The sequence below is a fragment of the Cornus florida genome, unplaced genomic scaffold (assembly GCF_030987335.1).
Source record: "Cornus florida cultivar Cherokee Brave unplaced genomic scaffold, ASM3098733v1 CherokeeBrave_3.0.0_Hap2_Chr04, whole genome shotgun sequence".
Classification (NCBI taxonomy): Eukaryota; Viridiplantae; Streptophyta; class Magnoliopsida; order Cornales; family Cornaceae; genus Cornus; species Cornus florida.
The window spans coordinates 16727971-16745410 of NW_026775574.1; the positions used below are offsets into that span (position 1 = coordinate 16727971).

At 39.2% G+C, this 17440-nt stretch overlaps 3 protein-coding genes across 3 annotated transcripts; 1 reads left to right on the forward strand and 2 right to left on the reverse strand.

The window, feature by feature from the left end:
- Positions 1 to 1348: 1348 nt before the first annotated feature.
- On the forward strand, positions 1349 to 2519 carry LOC132304785 (uncharacterized). The gene is made up of 2 exons (XM_059802504.1): positions 1349 to 2420; positions 2515 to 2519. Exons 1-2 carry the CDS (start codon positions 1349 to 1351, stop codon positions 2517 to 2519), a joined length of 1077 nt encoding a protein of 358 aa, XP_059658487.1.
- A 9000-nt stretch (positions 2520 to 11519) lies between these two features.
- Positions 11520 to 13237, reverse strand: LOC132302874 (extracellular ribonuclease LE-like). The gene is made up of 4 exons (XM_059799863.1): positions 13103 to 13237; positions 12817 to 12972; positions 12183 to 12381; positions 11520 to 12069 (listed from the first exon to the last, which is right to left on the reverse strand). The coding sequence occupies exons 1-4, from the start codon at positions 13202 to 13204 to the stop codon at positions 11846 to 11848; spliced, it is 681 nt and encodes a 226-aa protein (XP_059655846.1). The 5' UTR covers positions 13205 to 13237; the 3' UTR covers positions 11520 to 11845.
- Positions 13238 to 14524: 1287 nt separating this feature from the next.
- On the reverse strand, positions 14525 to 16434 carry LOC132302873 (pentatricopeptide repeat-containing protein At2g02980, chloroplastic). The gene has a single exon (XM_059799861.1). It carries the CDS (start codon positions 16355 to 16357, stop codon positions 14549 to 14551), a length of 1809 nt encoding a protein of 602 aa, XP_059655844.1. The 5' UTR covers positions 16358 to 16434; the 3' UTR covers positions 14525 to 14548.
- Between the last annotated feature and the right edge of the window lie 1006 nt (positions 16435 to 17440).

A 17440-nucleotide genomic window follows, 5' to 3' on the forward strand; every position in this document is an offset into this window, starting at 1 on the left:
TTGCTGAAATCCAGATTTTTAAATGACATTTTGGTAGTTTTACGAAATTAAAACCCGAAAAAGTATTATTTTCAGCACTAAGATGGAGAGTACGGAAATATTATTAAGACTTAGCTTCTGAAATTTTGTAGGGAGTCATATCTAATATTAGGCTATGTCCAGAATGTTGTACTCTCACTAGTTGGGTCTATAGGGTTCTGTTTTTAAATTAAAAGCGTGTTTCATATCTAATATTAGGCTATGTCCAGAATTTTGTACTCTCACTAGTTGGGTCTATAGGGTTCTGTTTTTAAATTAAAAGCGTGTTTGGGTGTATTACTTATTGATTTTAAATTATTAATTAATAATGTATTTCATAATTCACCATAAATAATAATGATGAGTTTGGATTAGTCGGAGGGCAGTCAGGGACTGACTCTATGATGACTTTTGAGTATGGTCAGGGACCTACCTATTTGGGAGTGCACTACCCTTTTGTTATGGCCATAGGTCTAATGAGCTCTTATTGTGTGGACGTGATCAGGGATCATCTGGGGAGTAGACGTACAATCCAGCCACACGTGTGTTTTTGGTAGTCAGGGACTATACGATTCACACCATTTTATTGGACGGGAGCCCGGGGCTCATGTGAGATATGCCGATTTATAAAAAAATAAAAGATGGTTATTTATTAAGTTTATAACTAACTGGGTTATACACATTTGAATAATGAACTTATTTGAGTTGCTTATATATACAGGAATATAAGGTAAGGTTAATTTGCTGAACGATGATTGTGTTTAGCATTTATTGCTGAGCTTGTGAGCTCACCCCATTATCACATTTCAGGTACACGTTGAGTAGGAACGTGATGGGATTACATGATGGGAACGGATTTTAGCTCGTTGCGCATTGATTTATTTTAGCTCGGTTTTTCCTTTATTCTGATTATTGTAATAAAGTTAATGTTTTATGAAACTTTATTGAGTTGATTCAGTGGTCATAGATGTTTTGTTTTACTAGAGGGAATTGCACCTCTATTTATGGATTTGTATAAAATTTGTCAGACTCTCATGTTTGTTAAGTTGAATGACGGGATTCATTGTAGTTCTATTATGGAGGATGTATGTTGAGAATTGATGGAAGTTATACCTTAGATTTTTTTTTATGCAGGACAAGTAGTTCTTGTATTAAAATTTGGGGTGTGACAATTTGGTATCAGAGCCTAGGTTAAGAATTACCTGGCTAAGAGAAGTGATAGTAAGAATAGGAGCATATACTTATACGAATTATTGTTCTCTTACCATGCTCCAGTTTAAGTATAAATTACTTGTGAGACTTATCATTGACATTCTTTACTGGAAATAGGATGTCAGGAGCTGGAAGAGGCAGAGGACGACCTGCTAGAGGTATAGGTCAGGGAGGTGCTGGTCGTGGTGGTGTTGACCATGACAATGTTCAGTTGGAGGATGCACCTCATGTGCCAAATCCTATGATTGGATTTATCAGAGATATCCGCAAATTGGGGGCTGTTGAATTTACTAGAGCTACCGATCCACTTGATGCTGAGAAGTGGATTAAAGATATGGAAAAGTATTTTGAGATGATGGACTGCACTGAGGTGCAGAAAAGGAAGATTGGTGCATTTCTTTTATTTGGTGAGGCGCGCCAGTGGTGGCAGTCAGAGACCAGGATGGTTATGGACATTACAACTATGACCTGGGATGATTTTAAAACTCAGTTCAATGGCAAATACTTTCCACAATCAGTGAAGGAGAAGAAGGCAGCAGAGTTCACGCAGCTGGAACAGAATAATGAGATGTCAGTTAGTGAGTACGAGAGGAAGTTTACAGAGCTATCCCGATTCGCTCCTCACATTGTTGCGAATGAGTTACACAAGGTTAGAAAGTTTGAGCGAGGATTGGTCTCTTATGTGAAGAAGTTTGTGGTGGGTCATCGTTTTGACACTTATGCTAGAGTGGTGGAATGTGTTATGGCAGTAGAGGAGAATAATAACATTGCCTTTCAGAAACAGAAGGAGCGTATGGCAAAACAGAAAGGTAAGGGGGCTAGCAACCCTCAACAGAATCAGAGTAGCTCTCAACAGAATCAGAGGGGTCAGCAGCAGCAGACTCAGAGAAATTGGCAGGGTCAGTCTTGGCAGAGAGGTAGACAAGATTGGCGAGCAGGGAAACGGCAGAGAGTTGGTGAAGGTGAGCAATCCACAGCTTTAGTACCAGCCACACCTCATGATGCACAGCCATATCAGTTCAGCGGGTATTGCTACAATTGTCGTGAGCAAGGACATTTGGCTCGTAATTGTCCCAAGCCTCACAAGAATAACCAGCAGAAAGGTCAGGCACCACAGCAACAAGGAGGTGCAAGGGTTTATGCAGTTGTTCCAGATGGGAGACAGGATCGTGCACCACCAGCAGTGGAAGGTACACTTACTATTTATGGCAGTATAGCTAGAGTACTATTTGATTCAGGTTCTTCATTTTCTTTTATTGCACTATCATTTGTGAATACACTGAGATTAGAACCTGGACATATAAGTAATGCCTTATCTATTACAACTCCACTCGGGAGCGCGACGACACTTGATAGAATATGTCGTGCTTGCCCTGTTACAATTGGGGAGTTGGAGTATCCTATTGATTTAATAGTATTACGTATGAGAGAATTTGATGCTATACTGGGTATGGATTGGTTGGCTAGATATCATGCTCAGTTGGACTGCCATGAGAGGATTATTGTATTCTCAGTTCCGGGACAGTTTCCTTCTCGATATAAGTGTGGGGAGTTTGAGGGCACCATGACTATGGGATTTCTGGCCCACATCGAGGTGGTTGAGCAATGCGTGACTATAGAGCAGTTGCCTACAGTGTCAGAGTATGCAGATGTGTTTCGGGATATTCCGGGTTTGCCTCCTAGGAGGGCAGTGGATTTCTGCATCGACCTCACTCCTGGTATTTCACCTATCTCTAGGGCACCCTACAGAATGGCGCCAGTTGAATTGAGTGAGTTGAAGAAGCAGACTCAAGAGTTGCAAGATCAGGGGTTTATTCGACCTAGCACATCACCGTGGGGAGCACCTGTTCTTTTTGTCAAGAAGAAGGATGGGTCACTCCACTTATGTGTTGACTACCGTACGCTGAATAAGGTCACTATTAAGAACAAGTACCCATTGCCACGCATCGATGATTTGTTTGATCAACTCAGAGGGGCGCAGTTGTTCTCTAAGATTGACTTGAGGACTGGGTACCATCAACTGAGGATTAGGGATGAGGATATTCCTAAGACTGCCTTTAGGACTCGTTATGGCCTCTATGAGTTTTTAGTCATACCTTTTGGGCTGACTAACGCTCCGGCAGCTTTTATGGATTTGATGAACCGAGTGTTTCGACCTTACTTGGATCAGTTTGTTGTGGTATTTGTTGATGACATTCTGATATATTCCAAGACTAAGGAGGAACATGAGAGACACTTGAGCATTACACTTCAGACTTTGCGTGAGCATCAGCTCTATGCTAAGTTTGAGAAGTGTGATTTTTGGCAAGAGCAGATTCAGTTTTTGGGGCACGTGATCTCTAAGGATGGAGTTTCAGTAGATTCTGCCAAGGTGGAGGCTGTGATGAGTTGGAAACGGCCTACTACTGTCACTGAGATTCGTAGCTTCTTAGGACTGGCAGGATACTACAGGCGTTTCATTGAAGGTTTCTCCAAGATTGCTGCACCATTGACCCGTTTGACTCGGAAGGATGTGAAGTTTGTTTGGGATCACCGCTGTGAGCAGGCATTTGAGGAGTTGAAAACGAGATTGACTTCGGCACCAGTTCTTACCATTCCTGTTAGTGGTGAGAGATTTGTGATTTACACAGATGCATCACATCAGGGTCTTGGCTGTGTTTTGATGCAAGATGACAAGGTGGTAGCGTATGCCTCTAGGCAGCTTAAGCCACATGAGCAGAATTACCCTACACATGATCTGGAATTGGCAGCAGTGGTTCTTGCATTGAAGGTGTGGAGGCATTACTTGTATGGCGAGGAATTTGAGTTATTCTCTGATCACAAGAGCCTCAAATACCTCTACACTCAGAAGGAGTTGAATATAAGGCAACGGAGGTGGATGGAGAAGATGAAGGATTTTGATATGACCCTTCAGTATCATCCTGGAAAGGCTAATGTGGTAGCGGATGCCTTGAGTCGAAAACCGAGAGGATTAGTTGCCTTTATGATGATTCAGGAGTGGATGATGTTAGAGGCATTGGCAGAGTTTTCTATAATGCCGAGTTCTCATAGTACAGGGGCTCTTCTTTGTAGTTTGACTATACAACCTACTTTGATCAGCCGGATCATTCATTCTCAGACTCAGGATGACAGGTTACAGACCAAAGCAGTTGAGGCTGTTAATGATGAAGGTAATGTTGACTGGACGTATGGAGCTGATGGTGGTATGAGATTTCGAGGTAGGCTATGTGTTCCAGACTTAGCAGACCTCAAGAGAGAGATTTTAGAGGAGGCACATCACTCTAGGTACACAGTGCACCCAGGTGGCACTAAGATGTATCATGATCTTAAGAGGCAGTTCTGGTGGGAAGGCATGAAACGTGATGTGGCAGAGTTTGTATCTAGATGTCTCACTTGTCAGCGAGTGAAAGCTGAGCACCAGAGACCAGCAGGACTATTACAGCCTTTGCCTGTGCCTGAGTGGAAATGGGAGCATGTGATGATGGATTTTGTAGTGGGGTTACCGAGGTCGATACATAACCATGATACAGTATGGGTGATAGTGGACCGATTGACTAAATCAGCTCATTTTCTACCCATTCGAGCTACTGATACTGTAAAGGAATTGTGTAAGATCTATATTAGAGACATAGTTAAGCTTTATGGAGTGCCGGTGTCTATTGTCTCAGATCGTGATCCTCGTTTTTTATCTCGATTTTGGAGTAGTTTCCAAGCAGCTTTTGGTACTCCTTTAAGTTTGAGTACTGCTTTTCATCCTCAGACCGATGGCCAGTCCGAGAGGGTCATTCAGGTGTTGGAGGATATGCTTCGTGCTGGTGTGCTAGATTTTCGGGGCAGTTGGGAGGATCACATTCCATTGGTTGAGTTCGCTTATAATAATAGCTATCAGGCTAGTATCGGCATGGCACCATATGAGGCACTTTATGGTAGACCTTGTCGTTCACCTGTATGTTGGGCTGAGGTTGGTGATGGTAGTCTTTTGGGGCCAGAGTTGGTGCAAGAGACTACGGAGAAGGTTGCCATCATTCGAGATCGACTTCGCACAGCTCAGAGTCGACAGAAGAATTATGCAGATCGACGCCGTCGTGCTTTGGAGTTTAGTGTGGGTGACTTGGTGTTCTTGAAAGTATCACCAATGAAGGGGGTTACGAGATTTGGCAAGAAGAAAGGGAAGTTAGCTCCTCGATTCATTGGACCTTTTGAGATCACAGAAAGGATTGGGGAGGTAGCTTATAGATTAGCTTTACCACCCAGACTATCTACTGTTCATGATGTTTTCCATGTCTCCATGTTGAGGAGGTGCTTGAGGGATGAAACTCAGGCCATTGACTGCACAGAGGTCCAGATTCGTCCTAATGCAACCTATGTTGAGATGCCTGTTCGCATTATTGACAGTATGGTGAAACAGTTGAGGCAGGCAGAGATACCTTTGGTGAAGGTGCAGTGGAATCATCAGGACGAGAGAGAGGCTACTTGGGAGATAGAGTCAGAAATGAAGGAAAAGTACCCACAACTCTTCGAATAAGGTATGCAAATTTCGAGGACGAAATTTCTTTTTAGGTGGGTAGAATGTAAAACCCTAAAATTTCGTACATTATTTTTTTTATTATTTAGTATTTAGTATTTTAACGTGATAGTTGAGATAATAGAGTTTTTTTTTTTTAAATTTAAAACTTTAAATAAGAGTCCTAGGTTATCTCGAATACAGTTATATTTATCCTTTATATTTTACATCGTATCAGTACGAGGATATTATTTTTCATAAAAAAAAAAGAAGAAAGAAATTACCGAGAGAGAAAGAGAGGAAGCGGGTTACTTATTTTTCGTTGGCAATCTGCAGTAGCCAGAAAAAGAGACGGTGACCAAAGGATCGGCTAGAGAGAAAAGTTTAACGATATTTAACAGGCAAGTTAATCTTGCTTTATATACTTGTATATATACGAAACTCTGCCTAATTACGATTAATCAAGAATTAATATAACATGTTTTTATGAATTGGGGTATATCGATCTGATGTAAATTAGGCATAGAATGGCATGAAACTTTATCACATGTTCTAATAGCACTGAATATAAGTTTAAATGGAGGACATTTACTTGATGCGCATGTGTGTGTGTTTGTGTGTATAGATATTGAATAAATGTAATTCACATGTTTTTATACTTGCTATATGCATGGTAAGCTTGATTAATAGACTGATTTGATATTATATGTGTGTATATATATGGAAACTGATTTGGTGTTATTATATATCAATATACTTATACGAATTGTTTGATTTACGGAGAGTTAGAAATCAAAGTTCAGCGTGGAATATTTTAATAAGTGAAATAATTTATTGTTGTAAGTCTTGCATTCAATTTGATGTTTCAAACTTAAGCTTTATTGACTACAGAAAGCTTAAAAGTAGACTTTGGGGTCAATAGAAGGTAGAACCGTTAGATATTGGTTGGAAAAGAAAAAAACAGATAGAAAAGCAAATGCATTATGGTGGTGAAGACCCACTTTGGGTTCTTCTCTACGAAGCACATTCTTGGCAATGGAAAGTGAGGGAGAGTGTGTTGCCGTGAGACATCGGTTTGACTATTGAAAGTTATCACTGGAATCTACTCGCCGAGCCTAGTCCGTTGGGGGCAATACCCGGGTTCAACCGAAATGAATAATATATTTAATTATTTTAAATTTTGAAAAACAAATATAGAAGAGTATTTTTTTTTAGTATTCAAAAAAAAAAAAATTATTGAAATTCCAGAATATTAGTTTTAAGTATAATGGACTTAGTTTTGCTGAAATCCAGATTTTTAAATGACATTTTGGTAGTTTTACGAAATTAAAACCCGAAAAAGTATTATTTTCAGCACTAAGATGGAAAGTACGGAAATATTATTAAGACTTAGCTTCTGAAATTTTGTAGGGAGTCATATCTAATATTAGGCTATGTCCAGAATGTTGTACTCTCACTAGTTGGGTCTATAGGGTTCTGTTTTTAAATTAAAAGCGTGTTTCATATCTAATATTAGGCTATGTCCAGAATTTTGTACTCTCACTAGTTGAGTCTATAGGGTTCTGTTTTTAAATTAAAAGCGTGTTTGGGTGTATTACTTATTGATTTTAAATTATTAATTAATAATGTATTTCATAATTCACCATAAATAATAATGATGAGTTTGGATTAGTCGGAGGGCAGTCAGGGACTGACTCTATGATGACTTTTGAGTATGGTCAGGGACCTACCTATTTGGGAGTGCACTACCCTTTTGTTATGGCCATGGGTCTAATGAGCCCTTATTGTGTGGACGTGATCAGGGATCATCTGGGGAGTAGACGTACAATCCAGCCACACGTGTGTTTTTGGTAGTCAGGGACTATACGATTCACACCATTTTATTGGACGGGAGCCCGGGACTCATGTGAGATATGCCGATTTATAAAAAAATAAAAGATGGTTATTTATTAAGTTTATAACTAACTGGGTTATACACATTTGAATAATGAACTTATTTGAGTTGCTTATATATACAGGAATATAAGGTAAGGTTAATTTGCTGAACGATGATTGTGTTTAGCATTTATTGCTGAGCTTGTGAGCTCACCCCATTATCACATTTCAGGTACACGTTGAGTAGGAACGTGATGGGATTACATGATGGGAACGGATTTTAGCTCGTTGCGCATTGATTTATTTTAGCTCGGTTTTTCCTTTATTCTGATTATTGTAATAAAGTTAATGTTTTATGAAACTTTATTGAGTTGATTCAGTGGTCATAGATGTTTTGTTTTACTAGAGGGAATTGCACCTCTATTTATGGATTTGTATAAAATTTGTCAGACTCTCATGTTTGTTAAGTTGAATGACGAGATTCACTGTAGTTCTATTATGGAGGATGTATGTTGAGAATTGATGGAAGTTATACCTTAGATTTTTTTAATGCAGGACAAGTAGTTCTTGTATTAAAATTTGGGGTGTGACATATGATTTATCCAAACTCAAAGAGGAGGGGACAGATTGGAGCCCGAACGTGAGCAAATGTGTGTGTACGTGCTTTATCATTCTAAAAATAAAAAATAAAAAAAAAAGCCTTTCGTGGCAAAAGGATGAAAATGCATGATGGGTATTAGATTTGGAATATTATGAGCACAAATTGTTCCAATATGCTACTTTAGGGAATAAAAGAAGAAAATGAAGTAAGCTGAATCAATAAATTTGTTCATAAGAAACGGGATTACTTTGAATCACAAACTAAGAGATAAATTAATGCTACGTTTGGTGTGTAGGAATGGAATAGAATGCAAGTGGGAATGGAATGAGAATGGAAATGGAATGGAATGGCCATTCTCATTCTATTGTTTGGTTGTAAATATGAAATGTGTAGGAATGGAATGATAATAACTATTCTAGTGTTTGGTTGAACCAATTTAAAATTTAGAATGGAATAAATTTCTAATTGAATTCTCCAAAATATCCCTCTTAGTAAGAAATAAATTAAATTAAATTAACAAAATGATATTCTCTAATAATTTTTTTAAAATAAATGGTGGCAGTGGCGATGGTGGATGGTGGAAAGCGGTAGTAGTGTAGGTGGTGGTGTTGGAAGGCGGTGGTGGTGGCAATGGTGAAAATTGGTGGCAGCAGTGGTGGTGAAAAGTTGTAGTGGTGTTGGTGGTAGGCGGTGGCAGTAGTGTGGTGGTTGTGGTGGAAGGAAATAGTGGTGGTGGAAGGCGGTGGTGGAAGGTGGTGGTGATGGAAGGTGGTGGCGGTGGTGAAAGGTGGTGGCGAAAGGTGGTGGGCGATGGCGAAAGGTGGTGGTGGCGGCGGTGGCGGAAGGTGGTGGTGGTGGTGGAAGGTGGTGGAAGGCGGTGGTGGTGGTGGAAGGTAGTGGTGGCGGTGGAAGGTAGTGGTGGCGGTGGCGAAAGGTAGTGGGCGATGGCGAAAGGTAGTGGCGGAAGGTGGTGGTGGTGGTGGTGGTGGCGATGGTGAAATGTGGTGGTGGCAGTGATGGAAGGCGGTGGTGGCGGTAGTGGGTGGTGGAAGGTGGTGGTGGTGGTGGTGGTGGTGGTGATGGAAGGTGGTAGAAGGCGATGGTGATGGTGGAAGGCGATGGGGAAGGCGTTGATGGTTGTTGAAGGCGACGGCGGCGGTGCTGGTGAAAGGTGGCGGTGGCGGTGGCGGTGGCGGTGCTGGAAGGCGGCAGCAGTGGTGTAGGGCGGTGGCAATGGCGGTAGTGGAAGGTAGTGGTGGTAGTGAAAGGCGGTAGCAGTGGTGGTGGTGGAAGGTGGTGGCGGTAGCGGTGGTGAAAGGCGACGGTGGTGGTTGCGGCAAACGGTGGCAGTAGCGGTGGTGAAAGGCGACGGCGGCGGTGGTGGTAGAAAGTGGTGGGCGATGGTGAAAGTCAGTGGTGGTGGAAGGCAGTGGTGGTGGTGGTGGTGGTGGTGAAAGGCGGAGATGATTGTGGTGGAAGGTAATGGTAGTTTTTAGACTTGGAATATGAGGGTGTTTTGGGAAGTTAATTTTTTAAAATAAATTATTTGGGAATGGAATGGCCATTCCATAGGTTTAGTTTTGGAATGAATTTTTCATTTCCAGGAATGAATTTTTCATTCCAATGAAATGGCCATTCCCACTTTAAGTTGCATACCAAACAAATAAATGATTGGAATGGGCATTCCATTCCATTCCATTCTTGCACACCAAACGTAGCATAAGAGAAAATTTGATATTGCATTGATAATCGAATGTGTTTCTGCTCTCTGAATTACATGTATTTATAATGAAAAAAATCCTAATTTATAAAGAAATTAACTTTAACACGAAACCTTATAACATAATAAAACCTAATCTCGAAAATAAATTAATATTCGAAAATAAGTCTAAAAATAAAATTTCTTTAAAAATTTTGAAAAAATAAAAAAAGATACCTAATCAAATAAAATTATTAAATAAAAAATTTGAGCGCAATCCGAGTTCATTTAGACAAAGAACAAAAATTCCAAAATATTCAGCATGCCTCTTAATCTTGTTTTGAGGCCCTAAATAATGTTATTTGGCCAAAAAATAAGGCCAATAAATCTATCAACATGGCCGTTTGGCCTTATGACGATCTAAACAAGTCATACAGACTTCAGCAATAGTTATGCATTTATGGTATCCTTCAATTTGAGTGTTATACCTGTAAGATTATACTATTGTAATTAGGGTTTCTTATGTATAACCGCCTCACCTATCCTTAATTGCCATGTATAGATTTGTTAAGACAACACTCACCTAGCCTTGTCCTAGCCTATATAAATCAGTGGACTCCTGCATATTTTACACAATTCATTCTATGCAATACAATAAAATATTATTTTTCATATTGTTTCACATTACAAATTCTGTGTATGTACAAATTTGCAATTGAAGCACTAGTCCAAGTCCACGTAAGGTAGAATATGTAGTGTGAATCTGGTGATCTTGCTTTATATTGTGCTGATTGGCATAGCCTCAAGGAAAATGACAAACATGATTGTGGGTGTTGGGTTGGCCCAAAAGATTTGAAAATGTATTTGACAACGATAAGTACTAGTGAGTAATTGGACTTTGTAGTGTGAACTAATGAGAAACTTCTTAGAAACACTAAAGCAAAAATCGGCATACATTATCCATATATGGGGCTCTTGATCAAGTAGCAAAGTTCAAGTCAGATAAGAAAGCACCTATATCAAGTTACCAACCAAGTCAAAATCCTCCCCTGCAACTATTTGCTGTTCCCTGTTCGCGGTGAAAGAAATTTATCTTTTTTTTTTTGTTTGTTTTGAAGTAAAATATTTTTTTGAAAAAATATATATTTTTTAAATATATATATATTTTTTATTTTTCAATATTTGACAAAACTTTAGGTCGAGATTGATGTCGAATCAATTGAGTAGGGCGAGTAAAATAGCTTACCGAACACTCAAACAATCGGATTAATAGTGGTAAAATTCACCAACTGCAAAGAACAATGAGAAATCATTACCAAAGAGGATTAGGGTCCATGGATATTATGGACTTACGTGTTGGAATGAAGCCAATAAAAGCATTTAATAATTTCGTGGGCAAAGTTGGTTTTTTTTTTTTTTTTACATCCAGATTGTAAATATTTTTCTTAAAACAAAATTCTCTTTTTAGTATATATGTTGTTTTCCCGATGTTGGTAAAAGTCTAGGTCGAGTCCATCCGGTGGGGTGTAACTTTGCAAAAAATGATGAATAAGTTATTTTTGTTAAGTTTTAATATTTTTTTCTCGTCAATATTTTACGACAACCAAACATAAAAAATTAAAATATATAATATAATATATATATATATATATATATATTTAAATATTTTACATCCAAACAAACAATGCCCCATTGTTAGTTCCACTACAACAAAGTCTTGCCAAGGGATATAGATGTCAAACATTGTTTAGAATCTGACAAGTCTTTTGGTGAAGCCAAATAACCTCTTCTACCATATTGCACACTTTGTCATATTTTGCATTACAAAGAAATTATCTTTCTACAAGTAAATTGAAATGTGACACTGAGGATTAAAATCTCATTATTGATCAACAAATGATGGAGAGACATCCCTCTAGTCCTATGATACATGTCTCTAGAAAGAAGGGAACTCAACATTTGAAGTACACTTCCCATTAGGTAGCACTGGGCACTCTATAATGTTTGATCCAGAAGTGTCCACACAAATATATATCTGGTAAAGTTGGGTGTTACCAGATGCATCTACATTGCATTCTATTCCAGGTGTGTGCCCAATTCCTCCTTTTAGAGCATTTTTTATGCTGTTTAAGCTATAAAATCCCCCATCTGGTTGAATCCCTATAAATATTTGAATATACATATATATATATATATATATATATATTAGTGATCAAATCTAAACAAAATTGCTCTTTAAGTGATCATAAAGTGATGCTTAAAATAGTGATTACCTGCATCTTGAAGAATTTGGAGTAGGTCGATTTTATTCTTTAGGTCCAGGGTTGATTTGAAGTATCCATGTTGATTAAGGACAGACTCCGAGCAAGTTCCATGTTTTTCCCATTCGTGTGACCAAAATGAAGAGCCAGTGCCACTTGGGCAAGCCAGTGTTGGCCAATCCGTTTGCATTCTGCTAATCAAGTCAGAAATCTATACCATGACAAAAGATTCAAACTTGAATAAGTGTCAAAGAGAAGGTTGAGGGTTAAAAGTCTTCTTTGCAACAAATTAGGTGTGCAAGTTTGTCTTACCTATGAAAAAATAATAATAATAATTGATCTCATGAAAATTAAAGTGTTTTGCCGTCAAAGCTGGTTTGAAAGGGATAGGAAAATTTATATGCATATCTTTCTGGCATTGCCAAGGCCGGTTTGAGATAAATAATGTTTTGTTAAAATGTGACTATTAAAAATATGACATAGTGTAGGCTACTTCAATAACAAATATATGGCTTTAAATTCCATGAAATTTCTTAAAGAGATTAGAAATGCCATTTGAAAGACCCCAACACAGTCCATCAATGTATATAACTAAATTCATCCTCATGAAGATGATCTTTAACCATGAAGCTAAGGATGTTCATACCTTGGATTGATCATAAGGACTGTTTGGATCACAGTTTGACGGGTAAGAACCGTCATTATAATTGGGCCAAAGTCCATGAATACCGAAATCTGCTGCAGGCTTTCCTGTCTTTGGATAGCAACAACTTTGCTTTGTGTCACAGTATGATCCTGGCCACTGTATCACAATCATCAATGAAGAAAATAAGTTCATGTATAGGAAAACCCAGAGAAATTTAGAAAATAATTATGTATTGATTCATGTATATATGCAAATTATAAATGATTGCAATGGTAAAGAGATAAACCTGTTGAACAAAGTAGAAGAAATCAAAATCTTGTGCAATGCACACAACTATTAGGCTCTGTATTACCAAGAGCTTGATCAACAATGAAGAGATGGACACCATATCTGTGTGTTTGTGTGTGTGAATTTCTTTCAAGTGATGATAATGCTGTGGGGTTTAGAGCTATATTTATAAGCAAAATTGTAACAATGTGGACAGAAAAACTATATATGCAGCACAACAAATCAATGGTTTTAGTCAATCTATTACATCCTTCGTGTGTGAAACGGAGGGACATGATTGAGATGTTACGGACGGCCGGCCGGCATTATTCACCTAATTTAAATGATGGAGAAGGTGAACAACTAGCTCAAGAGATATACACAATCATTAATATTGGATATTCCATATTGGTATTAGCATAATCTTTTCTGACTACTATTTTTTACTTTTGTACATCACATGTAAGGACTATATAAGATCCAAAACTGAATAATGCTACAAGAGTTTATCAGTATGAAAGCTACAATTATATTGTTTCTTTTAATACTTACATCAACTTCTTCTGGTGGACCACAAGTTCTGTATTTAATTAGCGTTAGGATTTGATGGTTCAAAACATACACACTTTCACACATAATTTGTCAAGATGTACAAACCTAATTTAAAGGCATGTGTTCCTTGCACATCAAAGATAGCATGCCCAACTAATTCTATACTGTTTCCTCAGCATAAAATACAAGAAAAACTTCAAATAGGACTGATTGCCTCCAATATTATAAGAAACTTCATGTCATTTAGTAAAGGAAACCTGTGTGTGTGTGAGAGAGAGAGAGAGCGAGAAAGAGTTCATTTTGTAGTCTCTACCATGCCAATGAAAGCTCCATGAACTATAGTCTTTTACAGTAATTTATTCCACAATTGAGGGTTTTTACTCTTGCTTTTATCCCCATGCATTTGACAACCATGCCTCTGTTTCCCTGCCAACTACATCCACAAGGGCATGAATTGAATCATCCAAACTCCAGTTTTCACATAAATATTTGCAAATCCAGTGCTTAACTTTACCATTTCTAATCATTGTCATGTTCTACTCTAGACTCAAAACTCCACGTTCTCACGCTTATCAGTCCAGTACACAGTTGACTAGGTAAAACAACTCCACACACCTGCAGCTGCAGAAAAGTGCTCTTCAATTCCAATCAGGTAGTAAGAATTTAGCAAGGCTAGTGACGGGAATGAAGTTGTAACAAAGTAGATATGCACCTCTTTTTCAGGGAGAGCGAATGCTTGTTGGGTATTTTGGTTTGACAATGCTTCACTCACAAGAATCTGCTCTTTCTGGTACTAACATGCCAGGGATGTAATTGCAGTGCTTATTTCTTGCACTTGACATGCCTGCTTTTAGAGGGCACACGTACGCCTGTTTCATGTTATAAAAATTAACTATGTTTCCAATCAATTCAACTACCAGTAATCCCCACAAGAGCAGTTCCCGTCTCTGAAATGATGGAACCGTTGTACATCTCTGAGAATTATTTGTCTTTTAAATATGGCTGATATGAGCTTAGCAGCACAGTGACAGTCCCCACAGATTCGTATGTTTTTCACAACACGAATTGTTGTTCCAGGAGGAGTGTTTAGGAGGCCAAAAGCAATGGCCAATTTCTCGCTATGATATCTTAGAGTAGCTTCTTTCTCAACATCTTTCATGTCCGCATGAGATACTAGAAAAGTATCAGGAACATATCCACCCAACTTCAATTTTTCAAACAAATCATCAACTGCCTGGTGAAGCTTCCTGTACTCAATATGCGTCCCATCACCAGAGAAGAATTCATGTACTACATTGTTCACCTCTACCGAGCTGCACCCAGGTACCTTTGTCACCCCTTTAGTTTTCATCAGTTTTCTGATGTAATTCACATCTTCCCATCTCCCCACTCTTGCACACATGTTCGAGAAGATCACATAGTCCCCACCATGAGAATCATCTAGTTCAAAAATTCGCTCCATAACCCGATTCCCCAATTCTAAATTGCCATGGCTACTACATGCCGATAACAAGGTTCTCCAGAGTATTGCTGTGGGCTTAATTGGTAGTTCCTCTATGAAATGATAAGCATCAACTAAGCGCCCTGCTCGACCTAACATATCCACCATACACCCATAGTGCTTCATCCTAGGAATAATCCCATATATATTTCTCATACTATAGAAACACCTGCAACCTTCCTCTACTAACCCGGCATGACTGCATGCATATAAATATCCCAAAATTGTAATTTCATCGGGTTGAACTCGAGCCCTTCTCATTTCTTCAAACATAGATATGGCTTTGTGGCCATGTCCGTGAATCGCATAAGCCATAATCATCGCTGACCATGCCGGCGTATCTCTAAAAGCCATGCACTCAAAAACTGAAACTGCATCATCCAAACTCCCACACTTGGCATACATATCTATGAGTGCAGTGTTCACCTTAACATACTGATCAAACCCATTTTGCCTAACATAATCATGTATCCACTTCCCCAAGTCCAATGCTCCTAACAAAGCGCAAGAGGAAATAATGGAAAGCATTGTAACATCAGTAGGCTTGAGATCACTTGCTTGCAGTTCTCGGAACAATGACAAGGCCTCATTCGGCTGACTACACCGAGCATAACCAGTTATTATCGAGTTATAAGTTACAACACAGGGTTCCAATATCCTATCAAACACCCGACGAGCTGAATCCATGTCACTGCACCCAGTGTACATGCTTATAAGAGTAGGATATACATATATGTTGTCGCTCTGACTCTGTTTAATAGCAAGGCAATGCAATTGCTTGCCTTCCTCTAAAGCTTCAGAGGCAGCGCACGCCTTGAGGAGAGACGGGAAGGTATAATCATCAGGCACGAGGCTGAAACACCGAATTTGGCTGAAGAGTGCCACGGCCTGAATTGGGGTGCTGGTTCGGGCATAGCCACGGGCCATGTGGTTGAAGAGTAAAATATCTGGGTGGGGAATTTGATCGAACAAGTGGCGGGCATGATCCATGAATGAGGCTGTGGGGTTCAAAGTGCAAAAATTGATGAGCTTTATGAGGATGAACCCATTTTGGAGGTGGGATTTAATGGCATGGGCTTGGATTTGCTTGAGTTCTTTGAGCGAGGTGCATTTGGGTAGGAGAGAGAGTGGGTAAGGTGAGTGTGTGGTGTGTGTTTTTGGGGTGTCTGTGTTGAGTTTGGGGAAAGAGAGTGAGCTGATTGGTGGAGCTGGGATTGCCATTGTAGAGCTTTGAATGTGTCTGTGAGCCAATCAGTTTACAGGTACAGAAAGTGATTGTCAGTGTGAGGTTGGGTGAGATTGGTGTTTACAGCTAAATTAGGTACAATCATAATCGTTGAAAGTGGCAGGCCTGAGTCTACTTGATCTCCAGCCCATATATAGGCAGGATCATGAAATGACCAGCCCAGATCAAAGAATTTGGGTCTTATGTCGGCTCGTTAGGCATTGATAAGTCGGATCAGTCAGAATTCAAGGCCTAAGCCCACGGCCCAGAGGTTTCAACCTTGATGCTTTTCTGAAAAAGGTAAGTGTAAAAAGGTGATTACTAAAAATGGGTCGAGTGCAAAAAAAAACATCCTTATATTTATAGCCTTTCGTATAAAAAAAATACTCTTCAATTATGATATTTGCGTAAATAGGTCCTATTTATAAAAATTAGACTAAAATATTCTTAGAAACACATTTAATAATATGTATAAAAATTAATATTTTATGAAATTACTAGAAAGGGTAGCTAAAAAAATCATCTTCCCTCATTTTTCTTCTTCTTCTTCCCCGGCCACAAGCTCCAAAAGCTATCACCTTGTGAACACAGACCTCTCCGACAGCTCTTTCCGACCGTCCGCAACCTCCACTTCTCCCTCCACGACCTTGGCATCAACAAGATCGTCGTCCAATTTTCCATCCACAATCTCTACTAAAGTGAAGGCTCGCACTGTGCCTTCTGCCTTGGGTGTGAAAATTGGGCTTTCGTTCTTCGTGCAACTTTTGCAATTGGTTTCATCTTCACCACCCAACCTTCTAACTCTGGGAACAATAGCCCATTTAGGTATATAGTCTTGTCAGCCCCAATCACAATCATTTTTCGAAGTCCATTTCCACATGCCAGCTCTTTATGCATGTGACCAAACACAACCAAAGGGATAGAGCATTTGGTTGTCCCTTTCAAGTGGGAGATGGCTTGTGCCAAGTCTGTACCAAAAATCACTTGTGTAAACATCATTATTCTGAAAGATTTAAACATATTGCATAAAAAGAAGACCCACCCAGTTCATCACCGGCACATCAAGACCCATCGGCAAA